Source organism: Rhea pennata, chromosome Z, assembly GCF_028389875.1.
Source record: "Rhea pennata isolate bPtePen1 chromosome Z, bPtePen1.pri, whole genome shotgun sequence".
NCBI lineage: Eukaryota > Metazoa > Chordata > Aves > Rheiformes > Rheidae > Rhea > Rhea pennata.
The window spans coordinates 49,857,554-49,872,731 of record NC_084702.1 but is presented as its reverse complement, the minus strand read 5'-3'; the positions used below and the strand labels follow the sequence as shown (position 1 = coordinate 49,872,731).

The window sequence follows — 15,178 nt, the reverse complement described above, 5'->3', positions numbered from 1 at the left end:
GGCGCTTCCTGCTCCCCGCCTGGGGAAGCCAGATGCAGCGCTTCTGATAAGGGGCACTAGGGTCAGGCTCGCAACGCTGCGCTTTCAAATGCGGTCACAGGCTATCTGCAAGTGTTCGCACTGGTACTTCCTCCACCGTAACGCGTTGCGGGTTTCCGTTCCGCATGCTGTCTGATGCTCGCTGTACCGAGAGCGATGCATCTGTTTATAAAGCAGAAGAAACTCCCTGCAAACCCCAAACAAACAAAACTCTCTGCATACTGCAAAAGCCTTTGTTGACAGCTGAGCGTTAAAGAGCTGGAAATTCTCTGGCTGCATCGTTTGGAGGTGGGAACTATCAAGGTTTTTAAAAAAAGAGGAAAAAAATATCTGTAGTCCACTTATCAGCAAGAACATTTATTTATTTGTATTCTTCACTTACCAGTACAAACATTGACATGAGTTTATGGAAGTTCAACAGATGCTGTATTTCTGAAGTTAGAAAAAAAAGAAAACTTTAGAAATGCTAGTGAGCTTTGTTACATTTTTAGTTTGTTTTACCTGAAATGTCCTTAGCTTTCCTAAATGGCTTACCTTATTAGGTAGAAAGTCTGCTTCTTTTTAGAAAATTCACTTTGTAAATTAAACAAGTAGTTTTTTTTCAGAACTAGAGACAACAAGAACTGACATTATTTAAAGAGCTTCAGATACATACTCATCATGCAGAAAGAAACATAATATTTAAAACTGTTATGTCTGTCATCTTAGATTTCACACATGCTTTATTCCTAACAGATTGTTCTTTGAGATTGGAATCTACTAATGTTAGAATTTTTGTGTAAAATGTACTTCCAGAAGAGTGTCTTTTTTTTTTTTTTTTTTTTTTTTTAATAGAGTCAGAGGAGTGAACTTGTGGTCACTTCTGTAATCAGCATGTTCCCTTTAATTTCCATAGAGTCAGGACGTAATGCTTGGGTTTAGGACCAATTCTCACAGCTGGCTACATGTTTTATGAAAAGAAACATGGAAAATATTTATAATGTGAGCATATGCATCTTTGAATATCACTTAATTGTCCTAAATTGTCTAGTTAGAAGTTTCCAGTGTGTAATGGATTTATTTTCAAGGCTCTTTCTAATAAAATGAAAAATCAAGTTAGTTTGTAATGCTATACTGCAGGTTCAGTTTAAGAGAATTTGAATTCAGTTTATGATTTGATACAGTGCATGTAATTTGGCCACCATGGGTTAATCATACAGTTTGTTTGCAGATCTTTCAAAAGTGTGGCAGGGATTTTCCAAAGAATTTAAGAGAGTTGAGCAATCACATCCTGTAAAGGCAATGGCAGCGGGATGTGAACTCTGTCAGGCCGCTTTGAAAGCTCCAGCCAATGGCCTTTGACTCAAGTATAAACTTGTGCTACTTTCACCCCAGTGTAAGGCCATTTATTGGAGTTATGTGATGCAAATATAATCAGATAACTTTGTGCTGGTTATTTTGAGCTACTCTGTTGTTGCAGACCAGACAAAAAAGTCTGTTTCCTGAGTGGATCTTCTTGTTAAAGAAACCCTTACATATTGGAGTCATAATAATATGAAGCCCTTCAGTTCTACCTTTCAGTTGCCCTCCCCTGCTTGAATAACCTCTCTGGCCTGCCAAGTACAATTTAGAGTACCCTGAGGCTGCTGTAATTTGTGCTGACCAACATGAAATTGTTCTTCCCTGCTCAGTCCTGTAGAAAAATCATCCTAGCTGGAGCAAAGGTCCTCTCTCAGTATGTCTGTATGAAGATTTTTAAAGCATTTAATCATGAAAAGTGACATATTCTATCTTCCTGAGTCATGATACCACTCCAGTGATTGTCTTCCAGTATTCGACTTACTCATTCCTCATAATTTCTTTAAAACTTGTTATAGGTCTAGAGTTATGCTCTTTAAAATGCAAAGTGCATCTGAGCATTAATGGTTGAGTTCAGTACAGCTGTCGTGGCATTTGGGTGTTATTTTTTATCAAGATATCCAAGGCCTTGTACAGTGATGCAAAAGCCAAATGTCAGTTTTTATCAAATCTTATCATTATACTTTTTGGTGAGGGATGAATAGCATTTAGAAAAACAAATTATTATTATTATTTTATAATAATAATTTAATGTATTTTTAAAAGAATGGAAAATGTTGGTTTTTAAAGCAGCTCTTTATGTAGCTGTAGTTCAATTTTTTACTATGATTTTTTCTTTCAATGGAGTTTTCTGTTTCAGACATGTGCTCGGACATTGCTCTCAGTTCCTGAAACAGCACAGCATTCGCTTTTGCTGGTTTGGAAATTGTGACAAATTCAGATTTGCCAGAAAAACAGTTTATGTTTAGATGCTCATTTATATTTTCCTCATTTAGTACTTTTTAACTACTGAAATATGACTATCCACAAAGTGAATCTAGTGAAGTAAATCAGTATTTCCGCTATACTTTATCACTTATAATGTGACACCTCAGATCCCGAATATTCATGCTAAATGAAAGAGGTCCAAGGACTGGTATGTGGCCCAAAGTTGAAGTAGCACAGCTTGGTTCTCCATCGCACTGCTTAGAACTTATTCCCATAGCCAAAACCATGTAGCGCTTGCTCCAGTGTCTATTCTGGACTCTGCAAATTCCAGACTCTTGTAGAGCTAAAGTATATTTACTACTTTGTGTGTGTTGGGGGGGGGGGGTCAATTCAAAGTATCTGAAATAACAAGAGAGCTACATTGACAGCTACCACAGTGATGTTTTTATAACGTGAAACTGAGGGTATGTGTAGTGTGCCCTAACAGGCCTGAGGGCATTTTTAAGAGCCCCAGGGTCTGCTGGAGTAGTGTTGATAGACTGTGGAGGATGGAAGGAGACAAATTTAGTGTAGTTTCTTCAGTAATGACGTTTTGGGCTCAGTCTGCCTGTGCCTAGGCATTGTCTTGACAATGACTAGTTGGAGTGATGCAAAACAGAGTGAAGTATTACAGACCATCAGAGGTCTGTGCTTGAGCGAAGATCTTTCGGCCTTCATTTGTGAGGGCAGATGTCCTTCACTATTGAATATGATGGGGAATTCTTCTTAGGTCCTCTTTTTGTACTCCCTTACCCAAGCAGACATACTGTGCTTTGACCAAAGCTGGAACGTTATGTTTGGAAAATGTCTTTTCAAACTGTGCTTGCACGTAAATGCATCCATAAAGGATGCATTTGGAGGGAGTGCCCTCCAGACAGAATTGACGATATTCTGACTCACGACTTGGCACTAACTCCCCCAGAAGCCTTCTCAAACTATTTAACTTCTCTGTATTTTCTTTTTATTCTGCAGTTGGAAGCTATGATCATTATAGCTCAGGCTAATTTATATATAAATATAAGTTGATAGTAGAAGCAGTACTTAATACTATCCTTTGGATCTCATTCTAATGTGGAGTGTGCCTAAAACCTATAGTTTTTTTCTGGTGGATTAAGAAAAAATGTAATGCTTGGGAGGCTGCCTATTGTGTTGTGATGTGCTTTGCCTTTTACAAAAGAAAAAAATGTAAAAATCTCTGATGATGGAATTTTTTTTTAATTCTTATCTTTGTGTGTTGGAGAGATGTGGAGGGTCTAGTTTACTGCTTAGAGAGATGACAAACTATTCCTACATGTTCCCAACAAATGTTTTTCCTATCTCTTTTAGACAGCTTCCAGACAGAAATACTATGCAATATTCAGTAGCAAACCATTTCACTTCTTCACTTTGATCTTTCACTCCTAGGAAGTTTTTCTCAAATATGAATCTTTCTTGGTGAAATTTAAGCCAATCACACTGTCTTTTCCAACAAGGAAAATATATTACAACATGGCGAAGATGCTGTTTCTCTGTTCTTTGCAACATCCTTTTACCTACTTTTACCTACATCACTAATACATGACCTTTCTCTTTTGAAAGAAAAAAAAAATCAGTCTTTCTGAGGAACACATTTAAGAGACCTCTGGTTGCCCTCATTGCTCTCCTGCACACTTTCTTCATTCTTTTTTTTTTTTTTTTTTTTTTTTTTGACATGTCAAAACCAGATATAGCCACTATGATTTTAGTAATGCTGATTAGAACAGACTGGTTACCTCATTTGTCTTGCAGGATATGCTACTGTTTGCAGGGCATACTGCTGTTCATACTTCTAAGTAAGATATCTATCTTCTTTGCAACAGCATAAAGTTACAGCTTATGTTTTGCTTAATGTGAACTACAGTAATTTCCAGATTCTTTTTTGCAAAATTAATATCTAGTCAGTGGGCCCTAAGTGTGTGGTAGGTTTTCTGTGTTTGCTTTCCTTACATTGCAACTCATTGTGTAATTCAAATACTGTCAAAAGTTTCCAATTATATTTATAAACCAAACCTGCAACCTCATGAAAGAACGAGCATTTATCTGATGGAGTCTGTTGTCCAGGAAATCATTTCAATTTTGTTTTTTAATTCTTCATAATTAAATGTTTTATCATGTCTCATATTAGTCCAGTTATGTTTAGTCAAAAGGCTTATATATCAGTTAGATCATGTTGTTGCCCTTTTTAACTTTTGAGACCAGTCATCTCAGATTTCTCCAGTGATCCAAGATATACTGAAAATGAGTGTCAACAGGCTAATCATGTTCTCAGGTAAATTTTTCAGGATTCTTGGATGAATCTTACCAAGGCAGCATGATGGAAAAATATTTTTCTCTTATATTGTTCAACATCTTCTCTGGTTACTAATGGACTGGAAAATACTATATACTATATTATATAAGACAAGTCTGGAATAAGGAATATACATTCAAATTTATCATAGCACAAAGCTAGAAAAGAAGTATATTGAAACAACTTACAATTCAGAAAGATTTTGACATCTGAGATCCATTCTGAAAAACTAGTATGGTATTCAATATGGGACATATGGAAAGAATTGCATCTTGCCAGGAATTATTAGCTATGCAGAAATAGGATGGGAAAATAACTGGCTGTTTAGCAGTTCTGCATAAAAAGATCATGTGCTTATTGTGGATGAGAAACTGAGCATGAGTCAACAGCTTCATGTTGTGGCACAAAATGCACCCGTCATATTGGACAATATATAAAGGAACTTAGTCGTAAGGACACGTAAAGTCCTGTACTTTAGCCATCTACTCAGATTAGTTACTATCAAAGGTTTTGGGCCCTCCAATTCAAGAAGTAGATCAGCAGAGTGGAGAAATCAATGAGACTTAGAACAGGCTTGAATAAATGATTTGCTCAGACATATTGAAAGATCTTGAACTGTTTAGCTTAGAGAAAACCTAAGGGAAAAATCATAACAAATTACAAACATGGAAAGAAGTGGGTCAGCAAACAGTTTCCCACATTGATGCTGGCTAGGCCTAGAAGTAATACATGAAAACTGCACCAAGAAAGATTTAAGTTAAACATTGGGAAGCAGTCGCTGGAGGTAAGTACTATGAAACAGATTTCTAGGAGAGGTTGCATATTCTTTAGGCTAGACAGACATCAGTCAGTAATGACTGACTGATTGGTATGGTCAATCTTACTTTAGGGTAGATGGAAATCTGAAGATGTCTCCAAGGTTTCTTCCAACCCTGACTTTGTATGATGTTGTGATTTGCCACGCATATAATCTCATTTCCTTTCAATCTCAGAAGCAATATTTATTGAGCCCTTATGCCTTTACTGCCCTGTGTTAATGGTTTTACTATCTCTGTCTGGTTATAAACCTATACTACTGCTTAAATTTTTACTTTTTCATGACATGTTTATAAATTATGTCCTGTTGTCTCAGTTCTATCAGCTGTGTTTATAAGGAAAGAAATATGTTGTAACTTCCAATTTAGTTTCTGAATTTTTTAGCTTTAGCTCTACCATTTGTTATCTATAAACAGCACTGACTGGCTATATCATTCTTTCAAAATCTAACATTTGGCTGAATCTAAACTTGATCAGATCTATAGTATCAAAGGTAATCTTATAAAATTAAACTACTAGTATTGCTCAAAGGCTTTATAAATTATTTCTGTTCCTCTGTGCCTGTGGAATACTGGTGTTGCTACATTAGAAGAGCTTAAGAATTTTTTCTCTGTACCAGAAAAGCATTCAGTAATATCTGTATGACAGAAGTTACATATATGGTTTTGTATATCCCAATGCTGGGGTTGTCTCACTTGGGGATCTTTCTATATATGTTTATTTTTCACAGATTAGAAAAACACATGCCTGTAATTCTGTGAAATCCTATTGAAACTACTTATGATTCAGTGTCAGTGTATACCAGCATACCTCTCTCTCTGAGACAGGGCTTAAATGAATAAATGCAGGACCTCAGGTTGGTTTTACATTTTTAGGTAACTCTAAGACATAAAAAAGAAAGTCAAATCAAACTGTTGGGGGAATGGCGCTTCATTCAATAGACTTATAACATATAGAGGATTATCAGGATCAGTACAATGCACAGACTTCAGCGTTCTGCCTGAAGCAGCTGAAGTAGGTACTAGAAGTTCAGGATGAAGTATGACAGTAACTTTAGGACCACATGAATGAAACTGATAAAAATGTTTAGATAATACACAGCTCCACCTGGCCTTCAGTCCGTAGGGTTCACAGAGCTACTACCCAGATGACCCATTGTTTGGCTGCAGTCAGAATATAAAGATCAAAGGCTTTGCCTAAAGAGAGCCGGTCAAGAGAGAAAAGAAATCTCGTCATCAGCTGCAATACCATTTCCTTCAGTAAAAGGTTCACATGTACAACGAGTCATTTCTGATTGTAGTTCAACAATACTCTCAAATTCTCACTGATATTAAATATACCCATAGCAGAATCTGTGATACGATCGCAAGATAATGCTTGCTACAGTATTAGATAGCAATGTGGCATCAGTTATTCATGCAATTGTTTTTTGGTTGGGTTGCCAACCTCATAACTGTGTAATAATGTATAAAAAAACCTCTAAATAAAATTGAATACTACAGCACCTTCCACAGTCAAAGCCAGCCACAAGGCATATCTGCTCTGTCCTCTGATCTTTTAATAGGTCTTGCACTGAATTGTAGTAAGTGTAATCCTTGGTTTTCAGAGTGTGGTTTAGTTTGTTTGTTAGTATCTCTAGAAGACTGTACGAAACAGAGTGAAGACTGTGGCCTAAACCTATATCCCTGTGCCATTATGAAATTTTCCATAATGAGAATCTTATCTACATTAGCAATAGACGTTTCTCTGGTGCGAGTGTCCTCAAGAACTTGTGGTTGTCGTAAATGTTGTCACCTTCCATTCTAAGCTTAGTATGCACTTTCTGACTGGTGTTCTTAATGTCAGTTCATAGCAACGTAAGCATTTAAATGAAAACTTAGCACATACAAACAAAATAGTCCACATTTCTTTTTGTGTCATGGAATGGAAGATAAACCCCAGTGCAAACATTAATCTCATTGCTTAATGTATTAATGGAAAATGACTACTGTTGCAATATAAAACAAAAAAGAATGGAACTATATAATCTCTTCAGGTTGAGGATTCATTAAATTCTGATGACTTTGATTCATGAAGACATATACACTGTCACGGCTGGCAAGGTTTTCTGTGCTAGGGGTATGCTCAGCCTCAGTCCACTGATTCAATTTTGAAGCAGTTGCTAAAACCTGCATTATACAACATGTGGCTTTAAAGTAAACCGACACTATTTTTGATTTGCTTTAAAATGCTGTGCTTAGGTGATAACTTAAGTGATTCACGAGCCATTCTGCATTAATTCAAAGGGGGGAAAGTAGACGACCAGGGGCATAATTTGTTGGCAAGCCTGAATCATGCATGAAGGCTTCATGGATTGGGGCCTCTACTTTGAGGCAAAAGGAAACAAAATCGTACAGAATTACCTAGGCACTTACTGCTTTGGTTTTGCATCCTACTGCTAAAGGCTGTAAAGAAGTTACACAGAACAAGTAAAAGTTGGAGGGCAGAAGGAACCGGAGTGAAAAACATCAAGTCCTGTTATTATTGCACTAGTTGTATCCCACATAACAGCAATTTGTCAGCTGACATTGCAAATAAACATAGAGCAAAGAACAGAGTTTGCTGGTGATTCTGAGAAGCAATGCGAGAGATCAGAGGGTTACTCTTACAATTTATTTTAACTGTTTTGAAATTAAAAAGCACAGAACTTTCACCTAATTAAAAAATGGAGTATTTTCAAAAGAGGTTTGATTTTCAAACTGTCAAACTCCCCACAACCCCAAAAGCAGATAATATCATCAGGAGGAGTTCATATAAGAAAGATGTTATTTTAATTTGCAGTATGTTGCTTAGATACAGGTCAGACACAATTTATCACAGGTAATTTGTCAAATTAACTGTTTTTTAGCAAGTAATTATTGGCAAAAATGTTTCCATTCTCTGGACTGCTTAGCAGTTAGTAGAAAATTGATGAGCATATTCTAAGAAAAAATATCTAGTGCCTAATCAAAGATAACATGGCTTTCTTCTGCACTAAAGCCAAAACCCCAGTGCATAGAAATTCCAAATCTGGAAAAGAGCAAGATCCCAGTGCATAGAAATTCCGAATCTGGAAAAGAGCAAGCTGTTGTTAAAGAAAGCCTGGAGTGTGTGAACATCAAGAAACTAGTGTAGATTGTAATCAAACTTGCATATTTTCATTTTTAGCAATATTTCATCCTCTTGGTGAAGAATTTGCAGAGTAAAGATGGAAATAGTGTTTCAAGCTTTGACTTTCATTACTTTTCTAGGTACACAGCCTTATCACCTACATGGAGGTGATAAAGTTCAAATACAATTGCAAATTCATACGTCTGATCTTTGCCTTTTACTTTCATGATGTAACATTATTAGTATGAGCAAACTCGCATGGTGCCACAGTTCTTTCTGCCTGCCAACCAGCTGTGCCTAAGGCAAGGGAGAAGCTGAAGAGTTTTTCAGTTTTTCATGCCCTGGATTAAATAAATAAATAAATGTAGGTCTAGCTCCAGAGAGAAATTCATTTAAAAAAGCCAGATAGATGGCTGTCTGCTAACTAAACTAAAAGAAGACATAAGGTATTTGATAAACCAGAGGACTTGCTATACTTCATCAAACTTAGCTTTTCATAGTTTGAAGCTCCATTTGAAGGAGATTGTCCTTTGATTTCAAGGCACGACAATAACAGAACAAAACTGTTCCTTTAACACATTGAGCTTTTTGAAATCTTTCTTGCTTAGAAGGGAACAATGAGTGCCAGTATGTGTGTTGAATACTTTCCTCATTTATTAAGAATTCTTTATTTCCTTAGAAATTTTGCTGCTTTTCTTTTTAATATTACTATGTAACTGTGTTAACAAGTAGTCCCAGTATATCTCATGCGAATTGTTTTCTCTTTTTGCTTTAAAAATATTAGGTAAAATCAAAGTGTACCTCCCTTATCTTGTGTAGCTGGAGTCTCTCTACAGATCCAGTCTCTGCAGACTCTTCAAGACAGTGCAAAGAAATGACTTCAACTTGGTGTAGTGGAGGGGGTTGAGCCAATGGGAATATGTTACTGCTGAGGTGAACAGAGCGCTTTGGATTAATGAAAACAAAATCAGTGATCAAAACCAACTCAGTGATCAGAACGAGGTCAAAACAGACTCAAAGCCAGTCCCAGGTTACAGGTGTCTCCAATCAGGTGACAGTTGTCTAGAAGGGCAAGAGTGGAGGCAGCAGTTGGCCTTTCAGTGTTAAAAGGGGAGTGGAAGTTGATAACAAAACTTCTAAAAACTGTCACAAAAAGATGCAGATTTGTGCAAGAGAAATGATTTAGTAATAGAAAGTGTTAAATGGGGAGTCACATAAACTTTGTAATAAAATAAAGGGTTTTGGAAGGCTGTCAGTGTCTGATTACTTTACAAGTCCTATTTGCTGAGAAGGCGTTGTACAAGAGCACCTAATTCAACTGGTAGCCATTTTTTTTTTTTTTTAGTGTTATTCAGATTTTAAACAAACTAAACAAAAGCCTGATAGTTATTCACCAGAGGCAGACATACAAAAACACCTTCATTATACACAATGGCTCCGTCTGTCATGGATTAAAGACTTAATTTACAAAATGCAATGTCAATTTAAAAAAATAAAAGACCTGCTTGAAGGTTATATTTGGGAGTTAATGTTCTCCTTTAAACAAGTAATACTGGTAATTATGTAGTTCAGTCTAGGTTCCATATCAATCTTCCTAGGTCTTTTTTCCATAATATAGTTATATTGTGGACCTCCAACTTTGATGGAGTTTCAGGGTATTTTGCTTTTATTCCAATTTTAAGAAGATGGGACATACAATAGTTCCAGCTGACAAATGACATGATAGTATAATAAAAGATGTTTCACTAGTGTGTAAATAATTAATATTTTAGTTGATTCCTATAATGTTATCCCATATGTTTTCCAGCATAAAAGACATCTTTCAATATGTAAGGACTATGTGTGAGTAAAATTACAGAAAGCAGTGGTCTTTCTTGAATTGCTGACCATCTTTTAAAAAATAATTATCCAAAGTAAGCTTTGAAATCCCTGAGGATGATTAATATGGTTGTGTATTCCCTGTTCATGTAATTTTTCAGTGTCTTTTTAGAGCAAGGACCCAGGGATATTAGTAAGAGTGATCCACTTCTGTGAGTTTCATTTTTATGCAGCTTTCATTAACTAAATATGAAGGAATGTTCATAGAAACCTTCCAAGCCTTTAGAAAGCTTTATAACAGAATGTGTGAACCATGAAATATAAAAAAATTCATCAAATTGAAAAAGATACAGGTTTCAGAACATAAAGATTTTACGGAAAATAAGTTATACTTCATTCTTGTTTTCTTTTCAATGTAATCACTGAAAGTAGTATATGTTATGGTAGTGCGCCTTATTCTTACTACTGATTGAGACCACTCAAGAATACTTTGAAGAAGAAAAATAATTTTAATGCCTAAGAAACATTAAGCAGATTGGACATCATTTCTAGGAAATGAACCCCCTTAACTGCAGTAGAGAGAACCCACTCTCCTTGTTGCTTGCTTCTTAGTTTAGCGCTGTTCTCAGGAGGTATTGCAGCCTGGTGTTTGACTGAGCCTATTCCTCCCTAAGAGAGTCCTAGAAAGTATCTAGATTCTGCTTTGGAATTGTTCTGGAATTGCTGTAATGTACTGAATTGAGGCTGTAGAAGAACTGGCACAGAATGCAGTCGCAGAGGTTGTAGGATTTATTGGACAGGCTATGCATGTGCACCCAGGCAAACCCAGAAGGTATATGAGCGTAACAAATGTTTAGACTCTTCTAACATGGATATTACACAAGCATTGACTCTAAACTTACTTAGTGGAGCTGACCTGACAAACAGAAGGGTTGGGTAAGTTACACCCTCTTAATAGGGATAGCAGTGATCGCATAGTCTCTAGACACACTGACTCCTGGACTGTCCCTTGGGCTGCTCAGTTTTGCGTCATCTCTGGTGTAGGTCAGTGGCTGTAAAGCACATTCAGACCTCAAGGGAGTTTAAAGAAAACCCTGATCTCTCATACATTAGAGATCTCTCTTTTACTGTCATCTCCATATCCTTCATGTCACAGTCTTATATGCATAATTTGATTCTTGTTTTCAGCAATAACTCATGTGACTGTCACATCCGTATAAATAATTATAATTTTAATAAATGAAAAGAGTAAAGAGACACAGAACAATTAAAAAAAAGTGGGAGTGAAGGAGCATTTGGTTCAGTTTGCAAATGACACATAATTTCCAACAACATGAAGAGGAATAATTATCTTGCCTTTAAGACTAGTTCATTTATTTTAAAAATATATTCCTCAGACTTTAATTTGTGGTTTCAGGAGCTAAGTATAGAAAATTTCATAATGCCCTTTTAAACTTGGGTGACTAAGAGTGATCACATTAAATAAATATAGCATGCATGGAGTTTGATAAAATATGATTTATTCCATTGCTTGGGTTTTGTTTGCATCAGTGTTTAGTTAGGCTAAAATACAACATGCATAATATTCAAGTATAAATGTTATGTTACTTTAGGTATGAAAAGGAGATAAGAACTATCAGAAAACAGTGCATCCTATTAAGGTTACTCTGGGAAGTGAGTTAAAGGACTTGTCACTTGTAAAGTCAAAAAAAAATTGTATTTGAAATTTCACTCATTAATGTTCAAGTTGCCTCTTATGTAAACAGCATTATTTTCCATTCTCTCTTCAGGTGTTTCATTCCAAATGCCTACGCTGCTCTCTTCACTGCTGCTCTGGTGCCGTTAATGTGCTTGGTAGTGGTTTTTGTGGTGTTCATTCACGCCTACCAAGTGACCCCGCAATGGAAAGCATATGATGATATTTTCAGAGGACGAACGAATGCTGCAGGTATGATGTATGGATTAACTCCAAGGAAACAAAGTTTTCAGAACTGTTCTGAAAGTTATGTCCAATCCAGAATACCAAAATAGAAACTTCGGTTCAGTAAATATGGAAGCATACGTCAAAGATTAAGCATGTCGGTGGTCCCTTTGAGGTTTGTGAAAATACTTTAAAGTTATGCGTATGTTTAACTGTCATACCAAATTGAGGATAAACCATAAATTAAGAAATTAATAAATATCACTGGTTATGTTTAATCTAGTAAAAAGAATAGCACTAAGAGCCAGCACCTCCTGGTTTGAGCGCTGTCTGATGTTCCCGGCTGTGGTTTTGGCCTGTGCCAAAAAGCGCTTTCTCAGGCAGTGCCGGGGCAGAGCTCAGGGCAGCCTGCGCCGTGGTCCTCCCCAGGAAGCAGCGTGGGCTTGCTCACCCCGTCCTGCGTGGGGGCGCTGGTGACGTATTGCCACAAGCTGCACCGTTCTGCTGGGCCCCAGGGCCTGAGCGTGGGCCTCGGCCTTCTCCTTTGCAGTACGGATACAGTCGGTGACTGCCTAGTCGGTGAGAGTGCCGGCAGGCTGGAGTGTTTGGAGTTAATACTTCTGTTTTGAAATTTCCTAGTGCTACTCATAAGTGAAACGTGCTTGAAAGAAGAACTGTGTTTCATGCAAAACAGGAAGTATTGGTCGGTCTGTTCTGTTAGAACAATTTCAAATACAATGATGTTCCCGAAATAAAACTGCAGCAGTATAGACCAGTGCTGCAATAATAGCTGTCTGTGCAAAGCTTAGAATAATTATTTTCGTGGTGTCTTTGAAAAAAAAATTGTTTTTATGAACAAATGCAAGTGTGTAGATTTTAGTGGAATTTTATCTATTTTCTCCCTGACTCTGTGAAGACAGTTAGATTTTATAAACTTTCAAATGATTCTTGAATCTTTTTTCACAATTTTCTTAGAGAAATATCATCTGAACTTAAAAGGAAATGTAGATTATTACAAAATTCCTTTCAGTAGTCCAGTACTTGTTCAAATTTATAACGAGAAGCTGTCTTCTTTAGGTTCAGATGCTCAGATTTGCAGTGATCATTGTAGTATGCAGATAGGGACTTCTATGTGCTTTCTTTTGAACATTTGGTTTTTAGAAATACATTCTTTTTATGAGAAAATGAAAATACTAAAAATATGTGATCCAGAAATTTTGTCAAATATGAATTTCTGGGTGATAAAATATCAACTGAGTAAAAGCTATACAAGTCTGGATAAGGTCTGATAAACTTAGCATGTAAATATGATCCTCAAAACCACGTGGCTTACTTGTACTTTATTCTTTCATTTTCTTCTAGTTGGTAGAAAAGGGACTTCCTGAAACAAACACCAAGGTAGCTCGTTATTTAGTGTTGAATAATGTAATTTATTTATTTATTTATAAATAACTTATTTTTAATATCTCCAGGGATGGAGATTCCATGTTCATATGTTGAAGTGTAAGGCTTGCCTCAGAGCAGTTAAACCAAAAAAAAAATTACTCTGTATTGTAACAATATAAGTAAAAAAGTCAGCATGGGAAATGGCAGACAGTGCAAAAAGGAGTTTTATCTAGTTGACATAAAGACGTGAAATAGTAGGGGTGAAACAAAAGCCTTTTTGAATTAACATAGAATTTAGATTTTTTTTCCCCCCATGGAGTACAGAAAATGGTGGAGAGGGAACACTGAGGTGTCAGAAGGAATAAAAAATCAAGAAGAGATGTTTTCAATAATAAGTCAGTAGCAGCATTGCTTTCTTTAAAAAATAGGATGTATTTTTTTACTACTCTGATATCTTAATGACAGCCTGACATTTTGTTACCATAGGTCTTCTGCAAGCACAAATGAAAGTACCTCACGCAGTGAGAGGGTGCGTGGCGAGGCTTGCGGTGGCTGTGGTTTCTACGGGTTCGCCGTGTACCTAGGAGCATGTTTATAGTGCAGGCTCCTAGCTGCGGCCCTTCAGCCCTACCTCCCGTGTTGTGCAGCGCCAGCCTTCCTCTCAGTTTCCTGCAAAAGCTGAATGACTAAACAGCAGTTGTGTGTGTGTAGTGTCTCGCTCTGGCTTGTCTCTGGTTCTCGTCCCCTTCTTGAAGAACTACCTGTCTTGTCACTCACAACAAAGACTTCCTACAGGAGAAAAAAAACCTTTCCCGGTCTCCAGATGGAAGTTCTGTACCCACACTTCCTCACCTTAAACATGGGTAATGAAAAAGTGAAAGCAAAGACTGCTTTGCAAAACTGTCTGCTGTACCTAAGTGATCCTCTCTAGAAAGAGGCTAAAACCACAGCCGAATGAAACTGCAAACAATTATTATATGTCGAGTACAGAGATAAGTAAACACAGAAAAATTGTTTTTTGAATATGCTTTCACATATGGTGGTAATTTAAAGAACACCTGTTCTTTAAATTCCAGAGAGTGAAGAGTATCAGAGAAATAAAAAATAGAATATAGTTATGTCATTATCATTTATATATAGCTAATCATACAAATACCTATTTGCATATGACTGTTTGTAGTAGTTGTGCTTATTCCCTTTCTGGGAGCCATCCAGTTAGAAGATGCTTAAAATTGCTGCATGATACAGATAACTGGTTACTGAGTGTGAATTCTGCAATAATTCCTACTTTTCCATGCAAAAAATTGCTCCTGAACAACGTGCTCTAGATGACCCTGGTTAAGCAGAGGGGTTGGACTAGGTAATCTCCAGAGGCCCCTTTCAACCTCAATCATTCTGTGATTCTGTGATTTATTCAGTGTTGTACAGTAATTGTTGTCAATGAAAAGCAGAGTCAA

General features: G+C 36.7%; 1 protein-coding gene across 1 annotated transcript in view; it reads left to right on the top strand.

Annotated features, from left to right (window-relative positions):
* ADGRV1 (adhesion G protein-coupled receptor V1) overlaps positions 1-15,178 on the top strand; it is a 260,321-nt gene that overhangs the window by 191,081 nt on the left and 54,062 nt on the right. Inside the window, exon 87 of the mRNA XM_062599728.1 lies at positions 12,205-12,362. Coding sequence (XP_062455712.1) covers positions 12,205-12,362 — 158 coding nt within the window. The remainder of the gene's footprint in view (positions 1-12,204; positions 12,363-15,178) is intronic.